Raw genomic sequence first — 22,448 nt, 5'->3', positions numbered from 1 at the left:
ACTGAGGGAGCGCTGCACTGTCAGAGGGTCAGTACTGAGGGAGTGCTACAGAGGGTCAGTATTGAGGGAGTGCTAATGCTGCATCCAATGATCCTGGTTGAGGATGTCAGTGGCAGGAGAGGTGTTTTGGCTTCAGTCATGGATGTGGTCTTTGGTTTGACAGAGAATCTCTTTCCGGGGCAGGTACTTTGTGGAGAGCACCCATCCCGATGTGATCCAGAAGCTGTTGCAGGACAAGATCATAAAGGAATGTCGCCTCAGATCAGAAGAAGGTGATGAAACTGAACTCATCATGGGGACAGTCTCCAGTAAATCTGCCATGTTGGTAAGTGAATGTGACGGCGAGCATGGAATCCAGAATCACAAAATCACAGGGACAGGAAACAATCACATGACCCAATAAACCCAGTGGGAAACAGGCTCAGTGTATCACTCAAATCCTGGTTAGATACAGAGTAAAGCTCCCTCTACACTGTCCCCATCAAACACTCCCAGGACAGGTGCAGCACGGGGTTAGATACAGAGTAAAGCTCCCTCTACACTGTCCCCATCAAACACTCCCAGGACAGGTACAGCACGGGTTAGATACAGAGTAAAGCTCCCTCTACACTGTCGCCATCAAACACTCCCAGGACAGGTACAGCACGGTGTTAGATACAGAGTAAAGCTCCTTCTACACTGTCCCCATCATACACTCCCAGGACAGGTGCAGCACGGGGTTAGATACAGAGTAAAGCTCCTTCTACACTGTCCCCATCATACACTCCCAGGACAGGTACAGCACGGGGTTAGATACAGAGTAAATCTCCCTCTACGCTGTCGCCATCAAACACTCCCAGGACAGGTACAGCACGGGGTTAGATACAGAGTAAAGCTCCCTCTACACTGTCCCCATCAAACACTCCCAGGACAGGTACAGCACGGGGTTAGATACAGAGTAAAGCTCCCTCTACACTGTCCCCATCAAACACTCCCAGGACAGGTACAGCACGGGGTTAGATACAGAGTAAAGCTCCCTCTGCACTGTCTCCATCCAACACTCCCAGGACAGGTACAACACAGAGGTAGATACAGAGTAAAGCTCCCTCTACACTGTCCTCATCAGACACACCCAGGCCAGGTACAGCACGGGGTTAGATACAGAGTAAAGCTCCCTCTACACTGTCCCCAGCAAACACTCCCAGGACAGATACAGCACGGGGTTAGATACAGAGTAAAGCTCCCTCTACACTGTCCCCATCAAACACTCCCAGGACAGGTACAGCACGGGGTTAGATACAGAGTAAAGCTCCCTCTACACTGCCCCCATCAAACACTCCCAGGACAGGTACAGCACGGGGTTAGATACAGAGTAAAGCTCCCTCTACACTGTCCCAGAGATCACTATGTTCGAATAAGGACTGATGCATGAGTGATATTTTTCCAGTCCTGCTCTTAGCCTGGGGGTGGGTTGGGTTGTCTGAATGGGATTGCCAGTGTTGGGTTGGGTTATCTGAATGGGATTGCCGCTGTTGTATATCTACAGTTTGACAAATTGGGGATTGAATTGGCAGCTTTTGGTATTTCTGAGGTTGTGCAGTAGTTTGAATTTTGGGATATTGCTCAGCACAATCACAAACAATGTTGTTCGACACAGATGTCCAAACCCGTGCAAAATAACGGAGCCGCTTCGACGTCACGGAGCACGGAGCCCACCCCCAATAAACCCGATGTTCCTGCCGACCTGTTCGATTTCTATGAACAAATGGACAAGGAGGAGGAAGAGGAGGAGGAGTTGCAGACGGTGTCATTTGAAGTCAAACAGGTGATGATCTGTCCCCTTTCTCAGTGAATAAATCTGTACGGGATTCTGGAGAAACACCTGTACCCAGAGAGGGATGAGTGTGTGGAACTCCCTTCCCTGCCGCAGGTGAGCAGTATCCACACTGTTCAGAAAATATTGGGGGGTAAACCCCAGCACGGACCAGCTGGGCAGAATTATCTCTTTCTATGCTTTACAATTCTACATAACTGATGGCACTTGAACTGAACGAATGGTTACTGCAGGATTTATTTATTTATCAGAAGTTTTATTGTTACAAGTAGGCTTACATTAACACGACAATGAAGTTACTGTGAAAATCCCCTGGTCGCCCATTCCGGCGCCTGTTCGGGTACAAAGAACAATAGAGCACAGGAACAGGCCCTTGGCCCTCCATGCCTGCACCGATCACATGTCCTATCTAGACCAATCGCCTGTATCCTTTTATACCCCATCTGTTCATGTGCCTGCCATGAGGGACCTTATCAAATGCTCGATTTCATCTCTTGTCTCCCTCAGTGATCTGCTTTTCACAGTAACCTCATTTGAAGCCCACTTGTGACAAGCAATTTTCATTTCATTTCATTTCATCTGGCCCTGGGGATTTGTATCCTTAATGCTTTTTAACAACACCTTAATGCTTTTTAAGCTTAATACTTTTTAGGGGCTGGTTTAGCACAGTGGACTAAATAGCGGGCTTGTAATGCAAAACAAGGCCAGCAGCGCGGGTTCAATTCCCGTACCAGCCTCCCCGAACAGGCGCCGGAATGTGGCGACTCGGGGCTTTTCACAGTAACTTCATTGAAGCCTACTCGTGACATTTTTCCCTCAGACACTTGTACCCTCTTAATAATGATCTGTTCGAAAGTGTTTACTCATCGCTCGGAGACACCACCAATCAACGTGTCCCTCTCCTTTGTGAATATCAATGCAAAAACTCATTAAGGACCTCACCTACTTCCTCTGGTTCTACACACAATTTCCCTCCTTTATCCGCGAGTGGACCAACTCTTTCTCTAGCTACCCTCTTGTTCCTAATATACGTATAAATGCCTTGGGATTCTCCTTAATCCTGTCTGCCAAGGTCATTTCATGACCCCTTTTTGCCCTCCTAACTCTCTTCTTGAGCTCTTTTCTACTTTCCTTGTATTCCCCAGGTGCTTTTTCTGTTTCTAGTTGCCTGTACCTCATATATGCATCTTTTTTCTTTTTGACAATATTCTCAATTTCCCTGGTCATCCACGGTTCCTGAATCCAGCCTTTCCTGTCCTTCCTTTTAACCGGCATATGCATGCCCTCCACGCCCATAAACTGCTCCTTAAAAGACTCCCACATGTCAAATGTGGATTTACCCTCAAACAGCCTCTCCCAAACAATAGCCTCCAAATCCTGCCTAATCTGGTTGTAGTTAGCCTTCCCCCAATTTAGCAACTTAACCCGAGAACAACACTCATCCTTTTCCATGAATATCCGAAAACTTAAGGAATTGTGGCCACTGTTGGCCACATGTTCTCCCACTACAACTTTGATGACCTAGCCGGGCTCGTTCCCTAGTACTAGGTCCAGTATAGCCCCCTCTCTAGTCGGACTTTCCACATATTGTCACAAAAAACCTTCCTGGACACACTTAACAAATTCCTCACCACCCTAGCCCTTGTTAATATGTACTAGATGCTGTGGTATGAAGAGGCAAGAGTTCAGCTCCTTTTTCACCAACACACCTTTAATGGTTCAAACTCACTCTGCACAGAACTCTACAGATCATCACAAGCTCCAGAGTCCACCTGAAGCCCCTTTACATATCAGTGTCAATCATTGAACACTTAACATAAATGAGACTACTAATTGCAATGTCTCTTAACCCATTACTTAACAGCCCTAAGGGATTTCCAGTCAATATGAGGAACATTGAAGTCTCCCAGTACAATTTCTACATCATAGACATCATAGAATTTACAGTGCAGGAGGCCATTCGGCCCATCGAGTCTGCACCGGCTCCTGGAAAGAGCACCCTACCCAAGCCCACACCTCCACCCTATCCCCATAACCCAGTAACCCCACCCAACACTGAGGGCAATTTTGGATACTAAGGACAATTTAGCATGGCCAATCCACCTAACCTGCACATCTTTGGACTGTGGGAGGAAACCGGAGCACCCGGAGGAAACCCACGCACACACGGGGAGGATGTGCAGACTCTGCACAGACAGTGACCCAAGCCGGAATCGAACCTGGGACCCTGGAGCTGTGAAGCGATTATGCTATCCACAATGCTACCGTGCTGCCCATAATCCGCTGACATATCTGTTCCTCAACTTCCCGAGGGCTGTTGGGAGGCCTGTAGTACACCCCCATCATAGTGACTGCCCCCTTCCTGTTCTGAGCTCTACCCACAGTGCCTCGTTACTTGAAACCAAAGAGAAAATGCTGGAAAATCTCAGCAGGTCTGGCAGCATCTGTAGGGTGAGAAAAGAGCTAAAGTTTCGAGTCCAGACTTGATTCTTCCATGGTGTCCTCCCTCTGTACAGCTGTAATATGTTTCCTAACCAGTATTGCAACTCCCCCCATCTCTTTTACCTTCCTCCCTGTCTCGCCAAAAACACCTATATCCTGCAATATTTAGCTGCCAGTCCTGTCCCTTTTATAACCAAGACTCCTTTACAGCAGCCACATCCAAATTCCGCGTGTGAAGCAAGACTTTAAGTTCATCTGTCTTACCTGTTACACTCCGTGCATTGAAGCAGATACACTCCAGACCTCCAGTCCCTCTCAGTTTGACCTCCCCCAGCCTACCCTTCCTCTTTTCCAGCCTGACCCTGGTACCAGGCTCATCCCCAGTCTCTCCACTTGCTGGCTTACTGTTCTGATTCCTACCCCCCTGCCAAATTAGTTTAAACCCACCAGAGGGAGAATTTAGAATGTCCAATTCACCTAACAGGCACATCTTTCGGGATTTAAAAAAAAAAAATGTTTTTATTCTCCATTTTCACATTTTCTTTCAAAATTTACACCCACCCACAGACAGTAAACGGTAACAAATACAAAATCAATCCCCTGAACAATAACAACGATCCCGTCCTCCCACCATCTCAAACAACGGGCCACCTGTCAATATATGCATCAACGCCATTCAACCTCTGAAAGAGTATCGTACATGATACCCAAGAGTTGTAAACAGCCCCCCCCCCCCCCCCCCCCCCCCCCCCTCTCCAACTCCTCCCGTCCACTCCCTCTTGCAAAACTCCTCCCCCCAACCTCGGTTCCTTCCTCCCAACTTTCCACCCCGGCTAGACCACTCGGACCCTGTTCTGCCAGGCTCCGATGGCCGCAGCCCCTCCCCCCCCACTCACTCCCGTTCACTGGCCGGTTTAAACAGGCCAGCGTGGAGGCCCCGGCCCTCGGAAAGCCCAGAAATCCCCCTTTAACACACAAACCCCGCATATCCACCTACACCCAAAAGAGCCCTCACTTCGAGTGAAAGTCCCATCACTTCCCTTGTCCAAATATATACAACATTGGCTTCTTTATCCCATACACCCACACGCAGTGAAACAAAAAAGAAAATACAGTCATGAGGTTACATGTCCATTTCTCAATTTCTCAGTTCTGCCACAGTCCTTCTGCCTTCGCAAACTCCTCCGCTGCCTCTGCCGTTCCAAAATAAAAGTCCTTGAGCTTGTAAGTCACCCTCAGCTTCGCTGGATATACAATGCCGCACTGCACCTTGCTAATGTACAGTGCCCTCTTCACCCGGTTGAAAGCAGCCCGCCTCCTCGCCAGCTCCACCGTAAAGTCCTGGTATACACGTATACCAGCTTCAGCCCACTGCACCACCCGCTTCTGCTTGGCCCAGCACAGGACCTTCTCCTTCACACAGTACCTACGGAAGCACAGAGTCACTACACTTGGCCGCTCACTCTCCTTTGGTACAGGCCTCCACGACCGATGAGCCCGATCCAGTTCATATCAGGAGGGATCCTCCCCTCCCCCAATAGTTTCGCCAGCATCGCGGCAAAATACTCAGTCGGCCTCGGCCCTTCAACTCCTTCGGGCAGACCCACAATCCTCAAATCCTGTCGCCTGGATCTGTTTTCCAGGTCTTCCATTTTTCCTCGCAGATCCTTGTTAATCTCCATCACCTTCCGCATCTCCTTCCCCATCGAGGTAAGTTGATCACCGTGCTGCAATAATGTCTCCTCCACTTCCTTCAGCGCCTCCCCTTGCTCCCGCACCTCCGCCACTGCGCTCACCACCGCCGTCGTCACCGGGGAAATCGCCTCCTCCACCCGCACACTCAAACCTCCCTCATCTCCTTCCTCATTGTCTCCATGCATTTTGTAAACTGCCTTTCGAATTCTGTAGCCATCACCTTAGTTATTTCTTCAGCCGTAAGTGATGCGGCCTCCCCTGGGGCTCCAGCCTCCATTTTCCTTGGTGACCCCGTGGTGACCTTTCCACTCCCCGACGGACCTTCAGCTGTTTTTTTTTACGGCCGTTTTTTTGCTCACCCTCGACATTTTCCTTCACTGTGCCTCCTCTGTGCCTTCTCCCTGCTTTTGCCGCCTCCGTGGACCCTGGGACCGGGCTTAAAGCCCCGGAAATGCCATTCCCGAACGGGGGAGCCCTCCATTGTGCGCCTGCCTTCCGCCCGCCGTCACCGCAAGTCCCCACGTCTTTCGGGACGTGTGGGAGGAAACCGGAGCACCCGGAGGAAACCCACGCAGACACGGGGAGAACGTGCAGACTCCGCGCAGACAGTGACCCAGCGGGGATTCGAACCCGGGACCCTGGAGCTGTGAAGCAACAGTGCTAACCACTGTCCTACCTTGCCCTATTCAGGGCTCGAGAACTGCCATAATGTAAAGATCAGGCTGTTGCCAACACTCCCTGCCGTGATCAAACATTCCTCTGACCGTATTTGTAAAACAAAACGTCTGTTTGAACGTGCCAGTCTGTGGTGACATCCTCCTGGCCTGAGTTGACCTGATGGGCCAGGTTGAACTCCTCCTGGTTTTATTTGTATTTCACTGTGTTCCGGTCTGGAGGGATCCGTTTCTAAACAGTGACTTCTGACAGGAAATGATTGAGGAGCTGCAGAAACGCTGCATTCACATGGAGTACCCGTTACTGGCAGAATACGATTTCAGGAATGATACCGTCAATCCAGATGTTAACATCGATCTGAAGCCCACGGCTGTGCTCCGACCCTATCAGGAAAAGAGCCTGCGGAAGATGTTTGGGAATGGCCGTGCTCGGTCAGGAGTTATTGTCCTCCCCTGCGGTGAGTATTGGAGACTCTGTTCAGACTTAAAAGATTCTGCACAGCCTCACAGGCTGTCTAGAATACATGTTTTAACCAGGAGCCCTGCTCGAGAATTTAGATAGCACCCTTTCTCACAAGATGGATCTGTTTGATTTCTGCCTCCAGAATACAAATTTGGTTATCTCCCAACTGCAGTTTAGAACAGACAGATAGTGCCTCAGTTCCATGTTTCCAACTGTGCAGCACTCCCTCCGTTCTGACCCACTGACAGTGCAGCACTCCCTCAGTACTAACCCTCTGACAGTGCAGCACTCCCTCAGTACTGACCCTCTGACAGTGCGGCACTCCCTCCGTACTGACCCACTGGCAGTGCAGCGCTCCCTCCGTACTGACCCTCTGACAGTGCTGCACTCCCTCAGTACTGACCCTCTGACAGTGCAGCACTCCCTCAGTACTGACCCTCTGACAGTGCGGCACTCCTTCCGTACTGACCCACTGGCAGTGCAGCGCTCCCTCAGTACTGTCCCTCTGACAGTGCTGCACTCCCTCAGTACTGACCCTCTGACAGTGCGGCACACCCTCAGTACTGACCCTCTGACAGTGAGGCACTCCCTCAGTACTGACACTCTGACAGTGCAGAACTCCCTCAGTACTGACCCTCTGACAGTGCAGCACTCCCTTAGTACTGACCCTCTGACAGTGCGGCACTCCCTCAGTACTGACCCTCTGACAGTGTAGCACTCCCTCAGTACTGACCCTCTGACAGTGCGGCACTCCCTCAGTACTGACCCTCTGACAGTGCGGCACTCCCTCAGTACTGACCCTCTGACAGTGCATCACTCCCTCAGTACTGACACTGACAGTGCAGCACTCTCTCAGTACTGACCCTCTGACAGTGTAGCACTCCCTCAGTACTGACCCTCTGACAGTGCAGCACTCCCTCAGTACTGACCCTCTGACAGTGCGGCACTCCCTCAGTACTGACCCTCTGACAGTGCGGCACTCCCTCAGTACTGACCCTCTGACAGTGAGGCACTCCCTCAGCACTGACCCTCTGACAGTGCAGCACTCCCTCAGTACTGACACTGACAGTGCAGCACTCCCTCAGTACTGACCCTCTGACAGTGCAGCACTCGCTCAGTACTGACCCTCTGACAGTGCAGCACTCCCTCAGTACTGACCCTCTGACAGTGCAGCACTCCCTCAGTACTGACCCTCTGACAGTGCCGCACTCCCTCGGTACTGACCCTCTGACAGTGCGGCACTCCCTCAGTACTGATCCTCTGACAGTGCAGCACTCCCTCAGTACTGACCCTCTGACAGTGCATAACTCCCTCAGTACTGACCCTCTGACAGTGCAGCACTCCCTCAGTACTGACCCTCTGACAGTGCAGCACTCGCTCAGTACTGACCCTCTGACAGTGCAGCACTTCCTCAGTACTGACACTCTGACAGTGCAGAACTCCCTCAGTACTGACCCTCTGACAGTGCAGCACTCCCTTAGTACTGACCCTCTGACAGTGCCGCACTCCCTCGGTACTGACCCTCTGACAGTGCGGCACTCCCTCAGTACTGACCCTCTGACAGTGCGGCTCTCCCTCAGTACTGACCCTCTGACAGTGCATAACTCCCTCAGTACTGACCCTCTGACAGTGCATCACTCCCTCAGTACTGACCCTCTGACAGTATGGCCCATTCCTACAATTACAGCAGTGGCTACATTTGTGTAATATATCATTGTCTGGAAGCGCTTTGAGATTTCCTACAGTGATGAACAGTGCTGGATAAAGTTGTTTAATAATTATTCAATTGGGTTGAAAGATGTGATTGTTTCCTATTTCCTTGCTAGGTGCTGGGAAGTCCCTGGTGGGTGTTACAGCAGCATGCACAGTGCGGAAGCGCTGCCTGGTACTCTGTACGTCAGCTGTGTCTGTGGAGCAGTGGAAGTCACAGTTCAAAATGTGGTCAACCATTGATGATAGCCAGATCTGCCGCTTCACGTCGGACGCCAAGGACAAACCGATTGGCTGCTCAATCGCCATCAGCACTTACTCGATGTTGGGACACACAACTAAACGTTCCTGGGAAGCTGAGCGGGTGATGGAATGGATGAAGAGCCAGGAATGGGGTTTGATGCTGCTCGATGAGGTGCACACAATTCCAGGTAATGGCCGCAGCCCATCAACACCTGAGTGCAGTCGATCAAAATGAATTCGGAGCACCGTAACGGAGTGCACCAGATTTCTAACCTTTCTTTGGGAATACTCCATGCAAATTTGAGAATGAGACAATAAGACATTGAATCTGCTCCACCACTCAATCATGGCTGATATGTTTCTCATCCCCATGACACCCTGGGAGTGTTTGATGGGGACAGTGTAGAGGGAGCGTTACTCTGTATCTAACCCCGTGCTGTACCTGTCCTGGGAGTGTTTGATGGAGACAGTGAGAGGGAGCTTTACTCTGTATCTAACCCTGTGCTGTACCTGTCCTGGGAGTGTTTGATGGAGACAGTGAGAGGGAGCTTTACTCTGTATCTAACCCTGTGCTGTACCTGTCCTGGGAGTGTTTGATGGGGACAGTGTAGAGGGAGCTTTACTCTGTATCTAACCCCGCCCTGTACCTGTCCTGGGAGTGTTTGATGGGGACAGTGTAGAGGGAGCTTTACTCTGTATCTAACCCCGTGCTGTACCTGTCCTGGGAGTGTTTGATGGGGACAGTGTAGAGGGAGCTTTACTCTGTATCTAACCCCGTGCTGTTCCTGTCCTGGGAGTATTTGATGGGGACAGTGTAGAGGGAGCTTTACTCTGTATCTAACCCCGTGCTGTACCTGTCCTGGGATTGTTTGATGGGGACAGTGTAGAGGGAGCTTTACTCTGTATCTAACCCCCTGCTGTACCTGTCCTGGGAGTATTTGATGGGGACAGTGTCGAGGGAGCTTCACTTTGTGTCAAACCACTGCAGTGCTCAATTGGCACAATGCTACTTTCTAACACTGTGTACGTCTGAAAGTGGAGCTTAACTTGCAATCTATTTGTTGATTGTGTCTGTACTCAGTTGTTGTGTTAATGCTGATGGCCCCAGTCCTTCGTCCCTTCCAGCAAGAATGTTCCGGCGTGTCCTGACCATTGTACAAGCTCACTGCAAGCTGGGGCTGACGGCCACGCTGGTCCGGGAAGATGACAAAATTGTCGACCTGAATTTCCTCATTGGGCCAAAGCTCTTCGAAGCCAATTGGATGGAGCTTCAGAACAACGGTTACATTGCCAAGGTGCAGTGCGCGGAGGTGAGTCACTCGGAAAGAACGAGGAATTATCAGTAAAGTTAGAATGGAAAACTGCTGTATGCTGCTTGGAGCTGGCCCGTCACATGGCGAGAGCTGGGGATCTGTATAGTTACCTTTCAATGAAATATTATTGGTAATCTCCGACCAAGCTGTGAACAGACTGATGTTGTGATGTTTCTTCAGCCGTGGCTCAGAATAAGTATGTTAGTGGAAGTATAATGCTCCTGGGCTGATAACCCAGAGAGCAGGTGTTTGTATTCCACTGCTCTGTATCCGAGCTACCCAGCTACTGAGCTGTTTATACTCATTCGCTGGAGGTAGACATCACTGTCAAGGCCATCATTTGTTTTTTAAATTTAGAGTATAGAATTTTTTTTTCCAATTAAGGGGCAATTTTGGTTTAGCACACTGGGCTAAATCACTGGCTTTTAAAGCAGACCAAGGCAGGCCAGCAGCATGGTTCAATTCCCATTCCAGCCTTCCCGAACAGGCGCCAGAATGTGGCGACTAGGGGCTTTTCACAGTAACTTCATTACTCGTGACAATAAGCGATTTTCATTTAATTTCATTTCATTTTAGCATGGCCAATCCACCTACTCTGCACATCTTTGGGTTGATTGGGGTGAAACCCATGCAGACACGGGGTGAATATGCAAACTCCATACGGACAGTGACCCGGAGCCGGGAACGGAACCGGGTCCTCAGCCCAGTGAGGCAGCAGTGCTAACCACTGCGCCACCGTGACACCCCAAGGCCACCATTTATTACCCACCCTGAAGTTGACCTGAGATCATGGTGCTGGCCAGTGTCCCTTTGTACTGCTGCAGAAGGCAACATGGTAGCACAGTGGTTAGCACTGTGGCTTCACAGCTCCAGGGTCGCAAGTTCGATTCCCGGCTTGGGTCACTGTCTGTGCGCAGTCTGCACGTTCTCTCCGTGTCTGCGTGGGTTCCCTCCGGGCGCTCCGGTTTCCTCCCACAAGTCCCGAAAGACGTGCTGTTGGGTGAATTGGACATTCTGAATTCTCCCTCAGTGTACCCGAACAGGCGCCGGAGTGAGGCGACTAGGGGATTTTCACAGCAACTTCATTCCAGTGTTAATGTAAGCCTACTTGTGACAATGAAGATTATTAAAATTATTGAAGGTGGTTTGATCATGTGTCATGCTGTGGGAATTAAACGTCAGCCATGTTGGTGTGGACTGGAGTCACGCAGAGGCCCATTAGATCAGGGTGAGGACAGTATGCCCCAGTGATCCTGCCGCTGGTTCAACACACAAGTGATTCTTTGGTCAGTGTGATAATGAAGTGCTTCAGATATGTGGGCTGTGCTCTATCCAGAGTCGAGGCCATCAGGATATGGGACTGAGAGAAGCGTTACGGAGAGTTGGTGGGAAATGGATGCCGGCAGAGACACCCATTGACTGAGATGGTGAATGTGTTCTGGAGGTGGGACTCTGTGAGATCTCAGAATCACAGAATAACAGTCCAGAAAACGCCCTTCGGCCCATCGAGTCTGCACTGCCGCATGTAAAACCCCGGAACTGCCAATCCTAATCCCATTTGCCAGCACTTGGCCCATTGCCTTGAATGTTAAGACGTGCCAAGTGTTCATCCAGGTACCTTTTAACGAACCCATAGTCGTGCCCTCCCCTCTTATGCTCCGCCAGGAAATCAAGAAAAGGCTGCCACCGCCGGAAGAACCCTTGCACCGACCCCCTCAGGGCAAACTTGACCCTCTCCAGTTTGATGAACCCGGCCATGTCGTTAATCCAGGATTCCGGGCTCGGGGGCTTCACGTCCCTCCACTGTAGAAGGATCCTGCACCGGGCTACTAGGGACGCAAAGGCCAGAATACCGGCCTCTCTCGCCTCCTGCACTCCCGGCTCCGATGCTACCCCAAAAATAGCGAGCCCCCAGCCCGGCTCCACCCTGGAGCCAACCACCCTGGACAAGGTCCCTGCCACCCCCTTCCAGAAACCCTCCAACGCCGGACACGCCCAGAACATGTGGGTGTGATTCGCTGGGCTCCCCTAACACCTGCCATTCCTGTCCTCACCCCCAAAGAACCGGCTCAGCCTGGCCCCAGTCATATGCGCCCTGTGCAGCACCTTTAGCTGGATTAGACTCAGCCATGCGCAAGAAGAGGAAGAATTCAACCTCCCCAGGGCGACCGCCCACGTCCCCTCCTCAATCTCCTCCCCCAACTCCTCCTCCCCCAACTCCTCCTCCCCCAACTCCTCCTCCCCAACTCCTCCTCCCACTTTGCTTTCAGCTCCTCCACCGAGGCCTCCTCCCCCTCCTGCATCACCTGATAAATTGCAGAGATCCTACCCTCACCGACCCACGTCCCCGAGAGCACCCTGTCCTGAACCCCCCATGGCGGCAATAGCAGAAACTCCGTTACCTGCCGCCTAACAAACGCCCTAATCTGCTTGTACCTAAAGGAATTCCCTGGGGGTAGACCCCACTTCCCCTCCACCTCCTCTAAGGTTGCAAATTTCCCGTCTAGGAAGAGGTCGACCATCCGCCTGATACCTGCCCTGTGCCAACTCAAAAACCCTCCATCTATCCTCCCTGGTACACACCGGTGGTTCCTCCGTATCGGGGACCAAACCGAGGCCTTCACTTCCCCCCTATGCCTCCTCCACTGCCCCCAGATTTTGAGGGTAGCCACTACCACCGGACTCGAAGAGTACCTTGCCGGGGGGAGAGGCAACGGGGCCGTCATCAGCGCCTCTAAACTCCTGCCCACACAGGCGCTGCCTCCATCCTCTTCCATGCGGCTCCCTCCCCCTCCATCACCCACCTACAAATCATTGCCACGTTCGCAGCCCAGTAATACCCACACAGGTTGGGCAGCGCCAGTCCACCCACATAACAGTGCCCCATACCCCTATCCCAGTGCCCAATATGCTCAGCCTTAATGTGAAATTGGACCCCCCCCCCCCCCCCCCCCCCCCCCCCCCCCCCGGCTCACTCCTCACCCTCGGGGTCTTCTGCGCCCACACAAACCCCGTAATACTCCTGTTAACCCTCCTAAAGAAAGCCTTCAGGATGATAATGGGTAAACACTGGAAGAGGAACAGAAACCTCGGGAGCACCGTCATCTTAACCGACTGGACCCTGCCCGCTAGGGAGAGGGGCAACACATCCCACCTCCTGAACTCCTCCTCCATCTCCTCCACCAGCCTCATGAAGTTTAACCTATGCAGGGCCCCCCCAGCTCCTGGCTATCTGGACTCCCAGGTACCTGAAGCTCCTCTCTGCCCTTTTCAGCGGGAGCTCCCCTATCTCTTTCTCCTGGTCCCCCATATGCACCACAAACAGCTCACTCTTCCCCACATTGAGCTTATAGCCAGAGAAGTCTCCAAACTCCCCCAGGATCTTCATCACCTCTGGCATCCCCCCCCGCCAGATCCGCAATGTACAGCAGTAAATCGTCCGCGTACAGCGACAGCCAGTGCCCCCCCCTGCACAATCCCCCTCCAGTTCCTCGATTCCCTCAGAGCCATGGCCAGGGGTTCGATCGCCAGCGCGAAGAGCAGGGGAGACAAGGGGCACCCCTGCCTCATCCCCCGGGACAACCGAAAGTCCTCCGACCTCCTCCCATTCGTCACCACGCTCGCCACCGGGGCATTATACAACAGCCTCGCCCAACTAATGAATCCCTCACCAAACCCAAATCTCCTCAACACCTCCCACAGGTAGCTCCACTCCACCCTATCAAAAGTTTTCTCTGCATCCATCGATGCCACTATCTCTGCCTCCCCGTCCACCGCCGACATCATTATGACGTTGAGAAGCCGCCGCACATTGACATTCAGCTGCCTCCCCTTCACAAAACCCCTTTGTTCCTCGTGAATGACCTGCGGGACCACATCCTCCACCCTCCTGGCCAGGATCTTGGCCAGCAGCTTCGCATCCACATTGAGGAGCGAGATCGGCCTGTAAGATCCACACTGGAGGGGGTCCTTATCCCTCTTCAAGATCAAATAAATTAATGCCCTGGATATCGTCGGGGGCAAGGCCCCCCCCCCCCCTCCTCCCCTCCTCCCTTGCCTCATTCAGGGTCCTCACTAACAGCGGGCCCAACAGGTCTGAAAACTTCTTGTAAAATTCCACCGGGAACCCGTCAGGCCCCAGTGCCTTCCCTGACTGCATACTCCCCATCGCCTTGATCAGCTCCTCCAACTCGATTGGGGCCCCCAGACCCTCCACCCGCTCCTCCCCCACTCTCGGGAACTCCAGCTTGTCCAAGAAGCGGTCCATCCCACCCTCCTCCCCAGGGGGCACTGACCGGTACAATTCCTCATAAAAGGACCTGAGCACCCCGTTAATGCCCCTTGCACTCCGCACCAGACTCCCTCCTACATCTCTAACTCTCTAACTCCCCCTATCTCCCTCGCCGCCTCCCGCTTCCGGAGTTGGTGGGCCAGCATCCGACTTGCCTTCTCCCTGTACTCATATACCCCCCCCTGCGCCCTCCTCCACTGCGCCTCCGCCTTCCGGGTGGTCAGTATATCGAACTCCGCTTGGAGACTACGACACTTCCTCAAAAGCCCTTCTTCCAGGACCTCCGCGTACCTCCTCTCCACCCTTACCATTTCTTCCACCAACCTCTCCCTCTCATTTTTCTCCCCCTCTCCCTGTGTGCTCTAATGGAAATCAGCTCCCCTCTAACCACCGCCTTCAACGCCTCCCAGACCACCCCCACCTGCACCTCTCCATTATCATTAGCTTCAAAATACCCCTCTATACACCTACAGACCCACCCACATACCTCCTCATCCGACAGAAGCCCCATATCTAACCTCCACAGCGGGCGTTGATCCTTCCCCTCCCCCAGCTCCAGGTCCACCCAATGCGGAGCGTGGTCTGATATGGCTATTGCCGAGTACTCCGCCCCTACCACCGTCGGAATCAGCGCCCTGCTGAAGACAAAAAAGTCGATCCGGGAGTAAGCCTTATGGACGTGGGAGAAAAACGAGAACTCCCTACCTCCCGGCCTCATAAACCTCCAAGGGTCCACCCCTCCCATCTGGTCCATAAACCCCCTCAACACTGTGGCCGCCGCCGGCCTCTTACCGGTCCTGGACCTCGAACGATCCAGGGCCAGGTCCAGCACTGTATTAAAATCTCCTCCCAATATCAAACCCCCCCGTCTCCAGGTCTGGATTCCGGCTCAGCATACGCCGCATGAAGCCTGCATCGTCCCAAAGTTTTTTTCTCAATCGCCCCCAAACCTGCCACCCCTCACTTTGAACTTGTGTCCCTCTCGCAACTGACCCTTCAACTAAGGGGACAGCTACACCCTGTCCATGCCCCTCATAATCTTGTGCACCTCAATCAGGTCACCCCTCAGTCTTCTCTGCTCCAGAGAAAACAACACAAGCCATGGGCGGCAGGGTGGCGCAGTGGTTAGCACTGCTGTCTCACGGCGCTGAGGTCCCAGGTTCGATCCCGGCCCTGGGTCACTGTCCGTGTTCGCACGTTCTCCCCTTGTTTGCGTGGGTCTCACCCCCACAACCCAAAGATGTGCAGGGTAGGTGGATTGGCCACGCTAAATTGCCCCTTAATTGTGAAAAAAAAACAATTGGGTACTCTAAATTTATCTAAACAAAGAAAGCAACCCACGCCTACCCAACCTCTCTTAATAACTTAAATGTTCCATCCCAGGCAGCATCCTGGTGAATCTCCTCTGCACCCCCTCCAGTGCAATCACATCCTTCCTATAATGTGACGACCAGAACTGCACACAGTACCCCAGCTGTGGCCTCACCAAAGTTCTACACAACTCCAACATGACCTCCTTGACCTCAGCATTAATAAAGAGAAGTGAGTTCTGCCTGTGTTCTGGGCCAACATTTTCTTCTTGACCAAAATTAGCTGAACATCACCCAGGGTCTTTGCGTAATTGGCTGTTGCGTTTGCCTGAATTACACTTTGTTGGTTCTGAAGCACCCTGGGGCTACGACTGCGTTGCCAGCACGGTTCAGCAAGTGGCACAATTGCTTCAGTTGTGAGTTCGAGTCCCACTCCAGGGACCTTGACATAAAACCCAGGCTGACGTTCCAGTACCACACTGAGGGAGTGCTGCACCGCCTTTCAGATGTGGCATTAAAGCCTGATTGCCCCCTTGGATAGATACAAAAGGTCCCTTGGCTGCTGTTTGAAAAAGGGCCGGGAAATTCTCTCTGGTGCTCTGGCAAATGTTTATCTCTCAAAGATTATCACTCAAACAGATAAACTGGTTATTATCGCGGCTGTTAGTGGGCTGCTGCTGTGTACATATTGGGGCTGGCTACGTTTTTCTCACTTTTTCAGCAGTGACTCAAAAAGTATTTAATTGTCCATAGTGTTTTTGTGATGTCCTGAGATTGTGCCCGGGGCTATAGAAATGGAGGTTTTCCTGTTTTAGGAACTGGTTATTAACCTGCGGCAGATCCTGACCCAGGCTGCACCATCTGATCAGTAGAGACAACACGCTCTTCACTCTGCCCCTCCCTACCCCCACCACCTTTTTTGCACCTGCCAGTTTGCGGAGTCTTGGCTGTGTATGCCGTAACTGACTGTAGGTGAGGATGTTTGGAAAAGGCGAGCAGGCGCCGTCTTATTGCCCCCCCCTTGATGAGATGTTAAACTGAGACCCTCATCTGCCCTCTCGGGTGGATGTAAACCATCCCATGGCCACTGGTTCGAAAAGTGTTGGAAGTACCCAGCATGTCAGGCAGCCTCTGTGGAGCGAGACAGAATGAGCTTTTCAGGTCGATGATCAGGGGTTCTGATGCTCATTATGATCTGAAACGTTAACTCTGGCTTTTCTCTCCCCAGATGCTGCCTGGCCTGCTGAGTGTTTCCAGAAATTTTTGTTCTTTCTTTGCTTTGGGTTCTCCACAGTTTCCTGGCCGATATTTATCAACAGCACGAGAAAACAGATGACCTTGTCATTATCCCACTGCTGTTTGTGGGACCTTACTGTGCGCAGATTGGTTGCTGCGTTTCCTACATTACAAATGAAATGAAAATCGCTTATTGTCACGAGTAGGCTTCAAACGAAGTTACTGTGAAAAGCCCCTAGTCGCCACATTCCGGCGCCTGTCCGGGGAGGCTGGTACGGGAATTGAACCCGCGCTGCTGGCCTGCTTTAAAAGCCAGCGATTTAGCCTAGTGAGCTAAACCAGCCCAACAGTGACCACATTTCACAAATGATGATTGGCTGTAAAACACTTTGATGGTGATTTCTGGAGAGTGCTAGATAATTGATTCCCTCCCACTGGGTGTGTTTTGTAGGTCTGGTGCCCAATGTCACCCGAGTTTTACAGAGAGTACGTTGCGATTAAGACGAGGAAGAGAATGCTGTTTTACGTGATGAACCCCAACAAGTTCAGAGCTTGTCAGTTCTTGATTCGCTTCCATGAGAGGAGAAACGACAAGATCATAGTGTTTGCGGACAATGTGTTTGCACTCAAGGAGTACGCGATCAAACTAAACAAGTAAGTCATGGCCGAGAGAACCTCTGGCACCGCCTTCCGAGATCGGGGTCAGGGTGAAACCTATCTGGCGAAGATGCAGAGAGCAGGAAAGTCAGTGGCTATTTACAGGGCCGGCCTGTGGGTGGAGTGTGGGTGTGGCAGGATGGAGGCACGGTGGTAGGACATGGATGACCTCTGGTTTGTCAGTGTGGATGGTGACACGGGCAGGCATTGACTGTGAGTGTGCCCTGCAGATTGTGCCCGCTGCAGTATCAGGCTGTTCAGACTGCTCTTGCCTGCCGACCAGCTGTAAACATGGTGTTTCCCATTGCTCTTTTCTCCGGTTTGATTACTCTCACTTTGGATTGCAGAGAAGCTTCCTGGAAATGTTATTTTGCAATTGCCAGGAGCTGAGGCTGACTGGTGCTTCACTGCAAGCCGATCGCTGCCTCAGGGTGCTCGCTAATTCCCGGATTGAGTGCCGTTTCCTCACTCCATTGATGAGATTAATCCCTGTATTACCTTTTAAAGCTCCCAAGCCACGTCTTGCTGTATTACTGGGTAGCTGAATAGTTGTAAATACCCAGACTCTCCCTCACTATCTGCTTCCCTTCCACATGATGGTGTTCAGTGAGGCTCGGTTACAAAATGCTCCCGGTATCAGAGAGCCCGGGAAAAACAGCCAACATCCTGCCAAAACTACTGAACCCAGCTTGCCCCCGGTGTGTAGAAATGGAGGGTTTATTGGTGAGAAATAGTGATCAATAGTTCAAAATGAAAGCCCTCCAATTCCTGAAGGTCGATTAACATTAGTAATAATAAGCTTTGGTTAAAAATATGAAAATATCTTTACAGAACTGTACAGAATTTGAGGTGGGGCGCCTGTCATTATTCACTATTACCAATTTGAATAACAAATTAGTAAATATTAGCCAGGTTGGTAACAGTTTACAGATTCTGGGCTGGCATTGTAGAGTTCAGTTCCCACTGGCAAGTAGCGATATGGAATTGCCTTGATTACTATGGGCTGGCAGTAGGTGGGGTTGAGATTTTCGAATACCTCATGTCTCTCATTTCTTGAATTTCAGGCCTTACATTTATGGACCAACGTCACAAGGTGAAAGGATGCAGATTCTGCAGAACTTCACTCACAACCCAAAAATAAACACCATCTTTATTTCAAAGGTAAATGGGAAGGCAGCTGGATTTTAGTGCTCAAGTTATTTTGGTTGTCTGTAATAATTCCTGTGAGTGGGTAATGTCTGTGTGTGGTGCCAACAGTTTCTGCGTCGGTGCATCACTGGACCTGTTTCTATCCCTGTACTATGCTCTGTATTGGCAATACGATGATTGTGATGTGGCACTTACACTCTGATCTCTGCTAGGTGGGCGACACATCATTTGATCTGCCTGAAGCCAATGTACTGATACAGATATCATCACACGGGGGGTCCAGGCGTCAAGAGGCTCAAAGATTGGGCAGAGTACTACGGGCCAAGAAAGGTGAGAGCGCTTCCCTGCTGTTGTTGCGAGCGTTCTGGGGTGGATGTCTTTTAAAATTTGTTTATGGGTGTGGGCGTCGCTGGTTAGATTGGCATTTATTGTCCCTCCCTAATTGTCCTTGAGGTGGTGAGCTGTCTTCACAACCGCTGCAGTCAATGTGGTGTAGGTACACCCACAGTGCTGTTAGGGAGGGAGTTGCGGTATTTTTATCCAACAATGTGTCATGTGAGAGTATCTTTAAGAAATGGGTGTTTATCAGCGATGTCAGAGTGTGGGTGGAGCTGGGCTGTCTGTCTGCTTTTTAGTTTCGCTTTGAGGAAAAGCTTGGGTCTGTCTGTTTTTTTGCTTTTGTTTTAGTGTTGGAGCTGCAGCCAGCCAAGATGTAATGTTCTCTCTGCCATCTAAAGACTATCTCTTGATCATTTAGTGAATTCAGAGTGATAACTGTTCTCAGTGGTGAATTTAAACCTGATGTGCTTCTGTAAAAAGGGTTTTTTGTCTTATGGATGTTAAAAGGAAAGTTTAAGGATTACTGAGAGTGTTGTATTCTTTGGAGGGTGTATTTGAATTGATGTTTGCTAAGATGTTGACAGCCAGGGGCTGTTTAGCACAGGGCTAAATCGCTGGCTTTGAAAGCAGACCAAAGCAGGCCAGCAACACGGTTCCAATCCCGTACCAGCCTCCCCGAACAGGTGCCGGAATGTGGCGACTAGGGGCTTTTCACAGTAACTTCATTTGAAGCCTACTTGTGACAATGAGCGATTTTTATTTCATTTCGTTTCATTTTTCACTTCCCTCTCTTTGATGTGGTCAGTGTTTGTGAACATTGTTTGACCGCTGAGAATCACTGATCCATGAAAGGCAGGTGAGTGAATGAGGGCCACCGATGTTTGTGGGAGCTGTCAATCACTGCCCAATACTGAGAGTTATGAATGAATTGCAGCTGCTGGATCTGCGCAGTTGAAACACGGATCACAGCTGTTCAACTTTGGGGAACGAACGCCTGCAGCTTCCGTGTTATCGCCATAATTTCTTTCACTGTCCCTGTCTGGGCTGCTAACGTCGGGGGGTCCCTCTGGTTAGGGAATCCCTGTGGGGGGGGGTCCCTCTGGTTAGGGAATCCCTGTGGAGGGAGTCCCTTTAGTTATGGGGGTATCTGTGGGAGGTATCTCCTGTCAGGGGGTCCCTGTGGAGGGGGTCCCTATAGTTAGGGCATCTTTGTGGGGGGGTCCCTTTAGTTATGGGGGTATCTGTGGAAGATATCTCCAGTCAGGGGGTCCCTGAAGGGGTTTCCTTCAGTTACAGACTCCCAGGAGGTCTGAAGAGACAAATAAGGAAGGAGAGGATCAAATATGAAGGCAGGCTAGCCAGTAATATAAGAAATGATAGTAAAAGTTTCTTTCAATACATAAGAAACAAACGACAGGCCAAAGTAGACATTGGGCCAATTCAAACTGATTCCGGAAGGCTAGTGATGGGAGACGAGGAAATGGCTGGAGAACTTAATAAGTACTTTGCGTCTGTCTTCACAGTGGAAGACATGAGTAATATCCCAAAAATTATAGAGGGTCAGGGGGCTGAGTTGAGTATGGTTGCCATTACAAAAGAGATGGTGCTAAAAAAGCTAAAAGGTCTTAAAATTGACAAATCTCCCGGCCCCGATGGGCTACACCCTAGAGTTCTGAGAGAGGTGGCTGAAGAAATAGCGGAAGCGTTGGTTGAGATCTTTCAAAAATCACTGGAGTCAGGGAAAGTCCCGGACGATTGGAAGATCGCTGTTGTAACCCCCTTGTTCAAGAAAGGATCAAGACAAAAGATGGAAAATTATAGGCCAATTAGCCTAACCTCGGTTGTTGGTAAAATTCTAGAATCGATCGTTAAGGATGAGATTTCTAAATTCTTGGAAGAGCAGGGTCGGATTAGAACAAGTCAACATGGATTTAGTAAGGGGAGGTCGTGCCTGACGAACCTGTTAGAATTCTTTGAGGAGGTGACAAGTAGGTTAGACCAGGGAAACCCAGTGGATGTGGTCTATCTGGATTTCCAAAAGGCCTTTGATAAGGTGCCACACAGGAGGCTGCTGAGTAAGGTGAGGGCCCATGGTGTTCGAGGTGAGCTACTGGCATGGGTTGAGGATTGGCTGTCTGACAGAAGGCAGAGAGTTGGGATAAAAGGTTCTTTTTCGGAATGGCAGCCGGTGACCAGCGGTGTCCCACAGGGTTCAGTGTTGGGGCCACAGCTGTTCACCATATATATTAATGATCTGGATGAAGGGACTGGGGGCATTCTAGCGAAGTTTGCCGATGATACGAAGTTAGGTGGTCAGGCAGGTAGTGCTGAGGAAGTGGGGAGGCTGCAGAAGGATCTAGACAGTTTGGGAGAGTGGTGCAGGAAATGGCTGATGCAATTCAACGTGAGAAAATGTGAGGTCTTGCACTTTGGAAAAAAGAATCCAAGCATAGACTACTTTCTAAACGGTGAGAAAATTCATAATGCCAAAGTACAAAGGGATCTGGGAGTGCTAGTCGAGGATTCCCTAAAGGTAAACATGCAGGTTGAATCTGTGATTAAGAAAGCGAATGCAATGTTGTCATTTATCTCAAGAGGGTTGGAATATAAAAGCAGCGATGTGCTACTGAGCCTTTATAAGGCTCTGGTTAGGCCCCATTTGGAGTACTGTGTCCAGTTTTGGGCCCCACATCTCAGGAAGGACATACTGGCACTGGAGCGTGTCCAGCGGAGATTCACACGGATGATCCCTGGAATGGCGGGTCTAACATATGATGAACGGCTGAGGATCCTGGGATTGTATTCATTGGAGTTTAGAAGGTTAAGGGGAGATCTTTTTTTTTTATAAATGTTTTTATTCAGTTTTCATATTTTATATTGAACAAATTACAAATTGTTAGGAGAGAAAAAGAACAAAAAAAAAACAAACAAACACGCAAAAATTAACATACATATTTACAGGTAAGCATCTTCGTAGTGGTAACTGCGCCCGCCCCCCCCCCCCCCCCCCCCCCCTCCCTCAACATGTTTATTTAGTTTGGTTTTGGGCCTTAGCTAGCCATCGAACCCCCGTACCGAACCTGTAGCCCCCCCCCCCCTCCCGCTACCTTCCC

The 22,448-nt window shown here is 50.9% G+C and overlaps 1 protein-coding gene across 1 annotated transcript in view; it reads left to right on the top strand.

Moving 5' to 3' along the window:
• Nucleotides 1–22,448, top strand: part of ercc3 (excision repair cross-complementation group 3) — a 61,900-nt gene that overhangs the window by 24,063 nt on the left and 15,389 nt on the right. Inside the window, exons 5-12 of the mRNA XM_038790187.1 lie at nucleotides 184–325; nucleotides 1,637–1,804; nucleotides 6,878–7,082; nucleotides 8,914–9,228; nucleotides 10,166–10,350; nucleotides 17,642–17,844; nucleotides 18,912–19,008; nucleotides 19,209–19,326. Of these exons, the coding sequence (XP_038646115.1) occupies nucleotides 184–325; nucleotides 1,637–1,804; nucleotides 6,878–7,082; nucleotides 8,914–9,228; nucleotides 10,166–10,350; nucleotides 17,642–17,844; nucleotides 18,912–19,008; nucleotides 19,209–19,326 (1,433 nt within the window). The remainder of the gene's footprint in view (nucleotides 1–183; nucleotides 326–1,636; nucleotides 1,805–6,877; nucleotides 7,083–8,913; nucleotides 9,229–10,165; nucleotides 10,351–17,641; nucleotides 17,845–18,911; nucleotides 19,009–19,208; nucleotides 19,327–22,448) is intronic.

This window comes from Scyliorhinus canicula, chromosome 2, assembly GCF_902713615.1.
Source record: "Scyliorhinus canicula chromosome 2, sScyCan1.1, whole genome shotgun sequence".
NCBI lineage: Eukaryota > Metazoa > Chordata > Chondrichthyes > Carcharhiniformes > Scyliorhinidae > Scyliorhinus > Scyliorhinus canicula.
This window is presented reverse-complemented; position numbering and strand designations above follow the sequence as displayed.